At 42.9% G+C, this 11777-nt stretch overlaps 1 protein-coding gene across 1 annotated transcript; it reads right to left on the bottom strand.

Moving 5' to 3' along the window:
* Positions 1-214: 214 nt before the first annotated feature.
* Positions 215-11612, bottom strand: LOC148508879 (betaine--homocysteine S-methyltransferase 1). The gene is made up of 8 exons (XM_088443915.1): positions 11505-11612; positions 10121-10253; positions 9561-9679; positions 7301-7492; positions 6212-6359; positions 3031-3213; positions 2106-2334; positions 215-659 (listed from the first exon to the last, which is right to left on the bottom strand). Exons 1-8 carry the CDS (start codon positions 11520-11522, stop codon positions 476-478), a joined length of 1206 nt encoding a protein of 401 aa, XP_088300041.1. The 5' UTR covers positions 11523-11612; the 3' UTR covers positions 215-475.
* Positions 11613-11777: the final 165 nt, after the last annotated feature.

Below are 11777 nucleotides of genomic sequence, written 5' to 3'. Positions count from 1 at the left end.
AAACAGTGCAGTCATGAGTGAGCTCCAGCTTCCGGCTGACACTGCGGGCAGGGAGCCAGGCACCTGCTGGTAAGAAACTCAGCAGGCGCCCAGGCAAGTGAAGCCTCCCTGTGGCACCAGTGTTAGGTAAATCAGAGTAGGCAGAACTGGTTCACTCAAGAATCTGACCAAGGCATTTTTTTTTATTCACGAGTGAAACTACAGACCATGGATAACCTGTTTAAACAGTGTTTATTATTTGATACAAGCATTTAGGTGTTCATGAACATCACTGCAATTTATTTTTTTTATGTTTATTAACATAGGAATCATTTGGCACATTATTCTAGTATCAGCCCAGTCAGGAAAATTTTGGGACCAACTTCCTAGCCTGTGTAATGTGCACAAGTGTGCTGTAACCCATCATTGTGCCAGGAGGATTACAGAACTTGTGTGCACATTTCATCCTATTGAAGTCACCTATGGAAATGGACATCTAATCTGATTTAATTGCTTGTTTGGAAAATAATTCGCTCAGCTGCTTTTCAGTCGTTGCCTCTTTCTGCTGCATCAGCTCAGTGTCTCCTTTGGTCACACCCCAGGCAGAAGGCTTAGATAGAGAAGGACAGTACGGTCTTCCTGATGCAGGGTGCAGTTTTTCCCAATAGTCTCGCCTGGCCCTGTAACACAAGAACACCAGGTGTTATAAAGCAGATCACTAAGCAAAGCTTCCTCATTAGGAGTCACAGAAGGTTTGTGGCACAAACCTATATACATTAAGATGCAACCTTTCATTCCTTAATAAGAAATGTGACAGGCATCTAAAAAAGACTGCACAAAAACACACATGCCTGATAAATATTCCATACAGAAACAAAATGCATTGCCAAGGAGGAGTACGCCGATATTCTATAAGTGGTCATGTGCACCAGAATGAGCGTTCCTGACATGACAGACACCTGGGATCATACAGCAGCATTCAGGTTATACATGTAATTTACACCCTTCTCTGCTACAAGGCCAACAAATTGCTCATGCCCATTTTCTCTTAAGTGCTAATAAAGGTTTTGATTTTTTTTTTTTTATATTTATCACATTTGGGACTCATGGTTACAATAAAACTATTGGATTACACCATTTTGGATATCTTCCTTCCCTCCCATGCAGATTTCCCTTGGAGGATAAAGTGGGCAAGATAAAAGTACCAGCCAACCAGCTCCTAACTCCCATGTTACAGTGACAAAAAACTGTAGCTGAAGTTTAAAGCAACCTTTATGCACACATTTCAAGGTTTATGAGTGCTATGACATAAGGGGGATTACTGGCGGTGCCCCTCATTCCTCCTGGTGGAGGACCACCTCACTACAATACTACCTGTCACAACAATTTGCATAGCCACACTGGGTTACTGCTCACCACAATACAAAGTTGTACCAGGACAACTTACACCAGGGGTTCCCAACCACGGTCCTCAAGGCACACTAATAGTCCAGGTTTTAAGGATAGCCATAGTTGAGCACAGGTGACTTAATTAGTACCTCAGTTATTTTGATTTAACCATCTGTGCTTTAGCATGGATATCACTAAAACCAGGACTGTTAGTGTGCCTTGAGGACCAAGGTTGGGAATCACTGTATTACACCATCAGGATGTTCTCTTTTGCATGTACATATGAATACAAGGACAGAAGCATCAAATGGAGTTAATGCTAAAGAGAACAGCTACCTAATAGAAGGGACGTTTTATCGTTATCTGCTTGGCATTGTATGGGTCATTCCTTTTATTATTTACTCCTCTGTTAATGCTTTATATAGTGAAGAGGTTCATAGTAACTAGATAAGATGCGGTCTCATGACTATTGATGGGGCTCTACACTGAGCAAAGGCATTGGGTACAATTTAAACAAATACATGACAAAGATAAAAGGGAAGATTTATCAAACCTTGAAGAGAGAAAGTACCAACCAATCAGCATCTGTCCTTTTACAGCCAGTGTTTGAGAAATGACAGTTAGGAGCAGATTAGTTGATACTTTCTCTTTCCAAGGTTTGATAAATCTGCCCAAAAAAATAAATAGATATGAAGCATAAAACACTCAATTTAATGGGAGTTCTGTTGATCCCATACCTTGCTCTGACCCAGGGTTTAGTGTGCATGTCAAGCCCACTTCCCCAGCTGCCATGCTTGTCCGAGCCTGGTGGTAAGAAACCTCTTTCTGGAGCCAGCTCCTCCGCTATTGCTCTGGTGTGATACGGCTCAAACCCACAGCAGCCTCCAATGTACCTCACGCCGAGATTATAGGCCTCCCGAGCATACTTGTGAATATCCCACCTGGTCACAATTCTTGGTTCCAATCCTGAAATATACAGAGTATAAAGTATCCAAGCCTTTCAGGTCATTGCTGCCAGACAGGTGACAATAACCGCAGTGGTTATGCAATATACACATTAACAGATTAGTGAAGCCAGTCACCACCCCAATTATCTCATCATCAAGAACTAGAATACTGTAATAAATCCTTCCCCAGCACCTCTCACCCCCACTCAGGTGACCTAACCACAGGTGTACAATACTCTCCACCTGGCAACTAATCAAACCTTAACCAGCATTTCAGGGCTTGCGTTGAGAGCTGCGACTGGCTACATGCTCGGCTATACTCAGATGCCAGTTCAATATAAGAACTTCTAACATCTCTTAGCCATTCGTTTGAAAAATTAAATAAGTCCTTCAATATTTTAGCCTTAAAGTGTATTCATAATAGATGCAAGTCTTAAAAGCCCATATAACAGGCAAAAGCCCAACTGTCATCTCAGAGGCTGTTTGAAAAATTACAGTTGGAAGCTGATTGGCTGGCACTTATCACAGACTTATCACTTTTCACTCTGTCACTTATCACTGCTTAGTACATAGACCCCATACAGTGTAAAAGTGGGGGAATTGCCAAGGTCGTGATTAAAAGCTTGGACCTGTCAGTTTATGTGGGTTGTAGGTTGATGAGAAAGGATGACCCCAGCAATCCTTCAGAATTGCACTATGCAATGTGGTTACTTACCAAAGGGAAATTCTGGCAGGTCAATGAAACCTTGTTTGCCACAGTCAGGCGTGTGATACGCAAGTGGTTGTGTCATCAGATGTGCCTTCACATTGGCCGCAGCCAGACCTTCCTTCATGAGCTTCACCGTTGCCACACAGGTCATTGGGTCAAAATGGCAATTCACTCCCACAACAGAAGCACCTACAGCACAGAACAGGGAATCTGCTTAGAAGGTCATTGTATCAGGTTTCATTACAGCCAGCTTAGTCACATTTCATCTATACAATCAGCCATTCAGCTAGTAATAGCAGCAGCTGTCTGGCCAAAATCCCAGACATTTCTCAGTAATGTCCCAGTTGTGCAAATACAGTTACTGCCAGTTTTAGATAACTTTTTCCATAGTATACTATCCAGAGAGGAAGAATAAAATCTGTTACATAACATTGCACTATAGAAACCCTTTATGCACATAGCCCCTCTTCTGTACTAGCCAGTAGTCTATAAAGACTGCAATTAGGCCCTGAAAAAGCCAGGTAGTGCTGTAGGAACAGGTGTCACAGCAAGCTCTAGGGAGATGTGACCCGAAATATCTTTAGTCCCTTAACATGAGATTGTTCATATTTACAGTATGCTAGGTCACTAGTTAGAGTGTTCTCTAGTTTCCATTCTAAGCTCAGTGTTGCACTAAACATGTGACAGCTGGGGTTCTGATACCTAAGGTAATTGAGCTCACTGATCAAAAAAGAAAAAACTCCCCTTTATAGAATGGGCAGGATTATTCAGAGCCTTTCACCTCACTTGTGCTGAGCAGAGTGGAATACCCAGAAAGTTAATTGTCCTACATACGGTTTGAAAACTGACAGTTGGGACTTTAGCACCATGCAAGGCTTATGGGGGGGAATCTACTAGACTATTTTATCCCTGTCCAACCTCTTAACGATTTTCCCTTGAAGTTTCCCTTGAAATATGATCTTCCACTCAGATCTTTTGCAAATCTTTTGCAAATTTTTCAAACAATAAACTATGTTGTTTGAATCTGTGATTGAGAGCTTTCAGCTATAGTGGGCAGATAGTGGTTCATCGTTTGATCGTTCAGTGTGAACGATGTGTAAACGATTTGTAAGCAATCAAGTGAAATTGACCTGCATGTTCAGTCGATGGAGGAGACGATCAAACGACCAGCGGGAGCGCGCATTGTACATAGTTAGAAACAATTACTGCACGATTTGCAAATGATGTTCGAATGATTTTATCATAATCGTTCAACTTTATCGTCTAGTGGATACCCCCCCTTTAGTAAATAGACCCCTTAGTGAGTACATTGGAGATTTTTTTTTTGAACAGTTTATGTGCTGCAGTAGTACGGTACATGTGGATTCAGATTGTTTTAGGCCTGTTGATTACACCACCTGCTTGCAAGTTAAGTTTCATCCTAAAGAACTGCCTTTCACCCTAATTTACCCACACAGCTCGACATCACAGCAGAACTACCGGGTAATTGGCAGTTTGCTAGGGGCACCATCTCTATGCTGTTAAAGGGCTTCTTGGTGCTAACCAGCTAATTACCTCCCATCCTCACACAATCCCATGTTCTCCCAAACTCTGGGGAGTATTTAATACACAAAAATCTGGCTTTTTCTCCATTATTTTAGCTGGAGAGAGTCACTTCTGTTTTCTCTTTATTTAGAAAACTGGGAGAAATCAGATTCTCCACCTCAGTTTTCCTTACACATTCCTGCAGCCTGTATTGGATATAATGGGGCCTGTATAGGAATGGTATTTATAGAGATGAGCGAATCAAAACTTCAACTTTTTTTGGCAAACATAATAGGTGCCTCTTACCTGTAGAAAGTAAGCAGAGGGACATTTTTATGCTTTTTTAACTAAACCTCTAAGCTAGTCACATCCAGTATATACCTGGTGGCCACGACCAGTGTGGTTTAGCAGCCAAGTCTATACTTCCTAGCAGGGGTCCCTAGTGAATACCTTAGACTCTACACTCCTAGGAAAAGTAGTGCCAATATTGGACTGGCTGTACTCTACTGTTCAATTTAGTGGAGTCTTAACTGAAGTCAATGTAGAGACTGTTTGCGGCAAGTGTGTGCAGCATCAAAGGGGTAAGGCGACTAGGATGACCCAGTTTGAGAAGTGTAGGGAACTGCTGCTCTTGTTGTGAAGTCGTACACAGGTGGAAGACTAGAAGGTAAGACTCTGCAAGAGGAGGGGGTGCCTAGCAGAAAGTCTTAAAGCTGGTGAATTCACCTCCCTCAGGCTACAGCGGCTTCTAATTTGTTAGAGGTATCAGGGGACACCTGCACTTAGGCAGAACACAGATTGCTTGTCCTTTGAGAGGGCAGTAAGTCCAGAGTCCTGACACTGGTTCCTATCAGGCAATCCCCCCCATCTGCACACCTTAGGGGTACCCCACCAGAGACCAATGCTCTGTTTTAACAGGAACCATCAGTATATCAGACGCCTCTGTACAGCAATCCTATAGCAAGACATTTTCATCCATTATATAGTGGCGTCCCATAACTCTAGGATATTGCCACACATGTATATGTACTGACTTATAAAAGTCAATTCAACTAGTCTTTGGACTGTCTTCCATTTTCTTTGTGCATAGCTATTGGATTTTGTTTGATTTTTTTATTTTACATACTGAATTTATTTTGTTTACACTGTCCTTTGGCAATTGGTGTCTAACCTTCATGTTTAAAGACAGTCTATATATGTTTTGTGCAGATATTAGTAAAGTTTGTTTCAACATACCATGTCCCGATTTATGCGTGTAGCGTATTGTCTGCGACATACCCAAAAAACAAGATTTACAGGTGCAGTTTGCACTTAGTTTACTTAGCCATACTAAGGGCAGAATATACAAAGCAGCATCTTCTGTAAGCTGCCGCTTCCCAACGGATTGCAGGTGAATATTTTAACGACACTCGGAGTCAGTGTAAAGCGTGGCGTGCTTTACACCGACTCCAGATGCTGTTTTCCAGGCAGCAGCAGCTTATAGAAGATGCTTTGTATATTCTGCCCTAAAGGTAATTGGGGTACATTTATTTGCATTTTTGCTGCCCAAATGATATACTTTGTACTGGTGAGCGCTTTGTTTTATACGCTTGTTTGCAGTGTGAACACTTTATAAAATTAAAGTGATTAACCACGGTTTTCTGTAGTGCACACACAAACTCACCAGCTTTTGCCAACCGGACAGCACACTCTCCAGCAGACACCCCATTCAGGTCTCCTTCTGGCCCGATACATAAGGTGGCAGCAACTGGCTTCCCAGACTCCTTTAACACCTGCACGGCCCACACAGCCTCCTCCACGTGCTCAAAGTACTGGAATCAAGAAGAAGAAAAAAAAAAAAAATGAATATGCACAAGTTAAACCCTTGTGCCAAGCCATTATTATTATAGACCAATACAGATTGAACAAAACAAGACAAACCCATTTCAGCAGCTACTTCACACAAGATTCTAAAATAGATCCAGAACGAGGAAGAGGATTCCACTACATGCTTTAACACACAGGTTCTCAAACTCTGTCCTCAGGACCCCAGACAGTGCAGGTTTTCCATGTCTCAAGTGACATTAGCTCTAATTGTGGATCTTTTCAAATGTGTCAGTGAGTAATGACACCTGTGCACCTGCCAGGTGTCCTGGAAAACATGACCTGTGTGGGTTCTGAGGACAGAGTGAGAACCACTGCTGTAACGGATGTGTAAATATGCTGCCCCCTCGGGAAAGACTTAAGGGTCTATGTACCAAGCCTTGGAGAAAGAGTGGACTGAGAAAGTACCAACCAATCAGCTCCTGTCACTTTACAGGCTGCATTTGGGGGGAAAAAAAACAACAAAAAAAAAAAAACACAGCTATGAGCTCATTGATTGGTACTTTATCTCTGCCCACTTTCTTCCCTCCAGGGCTTAGTATATAGACCCCTAAATCACGCAGTTTACACTGCGGGGTTTCACAGGTTATTCCGGAGTTAAAACCTGCAAGTTATCCAGGTTGGATTGCCATTTCACTCAACCTGGAAAGCCAACCCGTCCCCTTTTACACCAAGGAGCTACCCAGGGTAACCCTGCAATAACCCAGGTTTTAGCTCTGGTGTAAAAGGGGTATTACTGTCTAAGGGATGCATGGTGAAAACTTTCCCTACTCGTTTCATTCATTCTACAGAACTGGCAGCAGCAGAAGAAACTAGCAAATCCAATGGAGAGGTCCTATGGCCGCTCCTATAACCACTATGAAATGACATTAGTGCTGATCCTCTGTACCTCAGCAATGAGAAAGTCCACATTCTTTTTTACGAAGACATCCAGCTGCTTTCGGAAAATAGATTTCACCTCCACTTCACTCTTACAACTGAGGTATGATGGAGTCTGGCTGACCCCGCCAGCCACCAGGGCATCACCTTCATTGGCCACCTCCCTGGCAATGTCACATGCAGCTTCATTGACTTTCTGACCCTGGAGATACACAGAACATTATGTAAGGTATGCATTCATCACTATCAGACATGTCAGTTATGGAAGCAGATAGCAAGTTCTGGACACTGTGAGGCTGTTTCTTGGGCCACACCTGCGCACGCAGGGGGGTTTCCGAGTACCTAGAAACCCCCCCCCACACCACCCCCTGCCCTGACCAAAAAAGATTATATATTATTTTTTTTTATTTTTTACATAGACACTGCCTGGGCTGGCTGTAGGGGGAGCGGCAGCGTGCTAGTCCCTCCCAGTCAGATCCCTCAGGCCGGGGACTGATTGGTGGAGAGCGCCTGCTGACCGGGACATCTGTCCACAAGTCTGCCAGCGCTGTGTGTGGAGTCCGGAGCTCAGCCGCAAAATGTAGGTGGCAGGGTGCCGCCCGGGGATGATATTTATTGTATAAAGCAGCAGATTCCTCAGACTGCACTGCAGTACTGTCTATGCAGGAGAAGCGGCGGGGGTCTTGCGGGCGGAAATATTTCTTAAATGATTGCCATTCAACTGCTGGATGCATATGGAGCAAGGGGGGGCAGTCAGCCAGGAGTTCATATGTATTCATTAATTAATATGTATTAAATTATACCATTCCACTGTGGGGGAAGGATTATGCCAACTGCTGTATGTTATTCCCGGGGGGTGAAGGGGGGAGGATAATATTACTTAGATGATGCCAGCTGCTGTATGTTATTCCCAGGGGGTGGGAGGATGGGGGAAAGGAGGGTAATATTTATTAGATGTCAGCTGCATGTTATTCCCAGGGGGGGGGGGGGGGGGGTGATGGGAGGATAATATTTATTAAAGGATGCCAGCTGTCTGCTCTATGTTATTCCCAGGGGGTGGGAGCCTTGTTATTTCTATTAAAACACTTGAAGTACACAATAAAGTGTATGTTGCAGGCATATTCTGGTTAGCAGTTTTGTTATTGGGTCTGTAACTAATTATTTGGAAATCCCTCTTTCAAAATCCTGCATTTGCCACTGGGCCATAATTATCATTTGGGTGCACAGACTTGGCAAAAGCAGGTACTGGGTGCACAAACTATTGGGAGTAACCAAACCAATAGGAAGCTGTGAGATCAGCTACTCTCCACCCTCCCAGCACACACACAAGCTGGCTCAGATGGAGCTATGAATGGGAGGTGGTGGCCAGGACCCCATGCACACTAGTCTCAGTAGGGTTAGCAGACAATTATGCTTCTGCATTTCCTCATTATAATACCAACATTGTAGAAGAGGTATTCATAGAGAAGGGAAGGTATTTTTACACTATATAGGATTGACAGATGTTTGAAAGTGGAAAGAATATGCATTAGCGCTGTACAGCATGGAAGCCCATTAATTAGAAGAGGTTCAAGTATGATAGTTTGTTGTGCTAAACATTGTGCAGCCATTAAATACTGAAAATTGTATCCAATTAAGAAAGAGGGACTTGCAGCTAAATACTATAGAACAGTGGAGAATTCAGCTCAGCGACATTTGGAAACCACGATTTTGTACAATAAGGTACTTATGCAGTTAGTTCTAAGTTAGTTACTGATTAAGCCAGTGGAATCCAATTTCTGTCCTCTGAGGACCATAACAGTACAGGGTTTAAGGATATCCATGCTAGAGAACAGATGGTTAAAAATCAAATTGACTAATTCACCTGTGCTCAAGCATGGATAGGCTTAATACCTGGAGTTTTAGGGCACCTTGAAGACAGAGTTTGGGAGCCCATGGCATAAGCTTTCCCAAATAAGGGTAACTTATGTTTGCCACTCTCTTAACTCATACAGTGAAGGTTAGCTATATTAAACCTTGTTTGTGTTGACACAATAGGATTTTCTTGAGTCAACAACCTAGAAGGAAATACTCTAGGCCTCATGCAGTCTCAACAACTTGTGTTCTCAGGTAGGCCAAGTACAGCAAGTCACCTGTGCACAATTAAAGAAATTCTAACATGAGCCGTCAAGCTGCATGAAGACTGGGGTTGAACAACAGTGGTCTCAAGGCTCGTTTACTTGCTGCGGTTAGTGAACTGGTCTTTACTACGCACAGTGCCAAATACTTACAGAAATCTTTTCTCCCACATAGTTCCCTCGGTTCTCCAGCTTATCATCACTGGCATAGAAAGTAAACGTCTGCATGACATTTGCCCCAGCTCTAAGGAACTCCCTGTGTAGCTGTCGCACTGTGTGATTACAAAAACGGAAAAAGCTGTATTACACAATGAAGGTCATATTGATATTAAATAGGTTTTTTAAAAAATAAATAGAGATTGTAATCCTTAGGGCATTAAGGCACAGTAGAAGATAAAGCAGGAAAATGCCATTAGTGCCATTCTAGCAGCTGGTGATATTTTGGAGCGGTTCAGTTACAAGCTACTCATCGTACAGTCAGAGCAGACTGCCAACACATGTTGCTGCATTTCTCACCTTGGAAACTGCTAAAATAGCCCTGGTTATGGAATATCAACACTTGCTAGCTTCTTAGAATGTATAGCATCTCCTTATGCCACAACTACATAAACTAGGTTTCCCCCCCAGGTATAGTTTTTTTGTATGTTATAGTACTTGTTTAATGTAATGAACCACAAATTGTATATATAAAAAAAATCCATAGATAGCCGTACCTGCCTCTGGATGTTCAACCGCTGCTTCTGGAGTCCAAGGTCCAGCTTTCACATAACCCCTTTTCTCCAAGGCAAACACAAAACCCCCATCTCCAATAACAACCTCTCCAGTGTTCAGGCGTTCCAGTAGGCCCTGGAATGAATTGCACACAGATGGATTTCACAGTGCATGTCTAAAGCAGAGAGTTACTTCAGTCCTCACTTTTCAGATCACAAGCTTTCTGGGGCCACCATTGTCTATCCATAGCCAAGTTTTTGACTGTTCCAAATTGTAACTCCTGGCTTAAGTGTGCCTCTGTAGGTTTGTGATCATCCTACAATTCCTAACCAAGATGGGCCAAAAAATGGCTAATAAAACTACAACTCTAAACTTCCACCAACAATAAATAATGAATAGATCCTGCCAAAAAAAAAAATCCTGTGGACTACAGCAAATGGATGTGTAGTTAGGCCCCCAGTAACATGCTCCAGTAAGGCTTGGTGACCTCAATATTGTCCATTGTGGCAAAAAATTCAGATTAAAGTGAAAGGTTCTAATGCAGACTACATGCAGTTAAAAACAGTTTGGAATTTGTATACAAATGAATGGTGTAAAGACATTTTATTTCAGAGAGCTTTGATAGACATAAGGGAGGGGGGGGGGGGGGGGGAGAGTTTATTTTGCAAGTATTAGGAACAGATTAGTCCTCATACATACCCAGTAAATTATATATTAAATTAATTCAGTCAGAGTCACAGGTCTCCACAGAAGGGGCTCCTACCCTCCAACATGACCCATTCCATTAGGTACACAATGCTCTGCTCCTGGATGTCCCACCTAATGTATGATTGCCGCCACCTGTGTTGAGCTAGGTAATTCATATGACAGGTTTTTCTGCAATCATAAATTAAGCAGAAAGTCCAGGAGCAGAGCATTTTGTACCTAATGGAACAGGTCATGTATTAGTGTGCCATTGCAGACCCCCTAACACCACAAGCACTGGCATGAGAGAAGCAGCTTTTTACATGTAAAGTTGCCACCTGCTGCAACCCTGCATCATTTTACACTGGGAGAGCCACACACCAAGCCCAAGGATACAGACCCCACTTTTAAAAAGTAAAGGACAGCAGGGAAGGGGATGGGGTGGGGTTGACAACCAACCAAGATACCTCCAAATCTTGAGCCATCGCTGGAACGGTACATTACTCAGCAGTACCTTCCAACCTCAGTACCTCTGTCAGATATCATGTCCCAGTTTAGAAAGGTCACAATTTAGAAAAAGCAGAATGTGTGAGCTCCACTTTACTGTGTGACTAATGTTCAGTAAACTTCCTTGGAAAGTGATAACTGCACCCATCATGCTAAGGATTAGATTTATTCTGTATGAAGTTATTACTCCCTTACCTTCTTGGTTGGTGCCATTGCAGAGATGTGTACAGCAGCTGTGCTCTGTGCCAAGCACTCCTCTGTTATATAAATGGCTAGAAGGGCGTGGCCGAATGAGGCTGTTTTCTTCTCTGTGATTGGTGGGTTTCCCGCACACATTCCCTCCCTAATCCCGATGTTTGCAGACTAGATACAAAGATCATCATCACACGCAGACAGTTATCTGCAAAGCAAACACGTGTGTCCTGTACTAAATGTCTGTTCCTGCTGAGAGAGACATGTCACCTATAT

This window comes from Taudactylus pleione, unplaced genomic scaffold, assembly GCF_031769625.1.
Source record: "Taudactylus pleione unplaced genomic scaffold, aTauple2 ptg000336l, whole genome shotgun sequence".
Classification (NCBI taxonomy): Eukaryota; Metazoa; Chordata; class Amphibia; order Anura; family Myobatrachidae; genus Taudactylus; species Taudactylus pleione.
The sequence above is the reverse complement of the archived record's forward strand: the minus strand, read 5'-3'. Positions and strand labels throughout refer to the sequence as shown.

Bases quoted from the DNA above. Each gene is read 5' to 3' on its own strand.
- LOC148508879 (XM_088443915.1), bottom strand. The intron at 7,493-9,560 runs GTAAGTATTTGG...GTGTATCTCCAG, and splicing joins ATGTGGGAGAAAAGATTTCT to GGTCAGAAAGTCAATGAAGC. The intron at 3,214-6,211 runs GTGAGTTTGTGT...TCTGTGCTGTAG, and splicing joins TGTCCGGTTGGCAAAAGCTG to GTGCTTCTGTTGTGGGAGTG.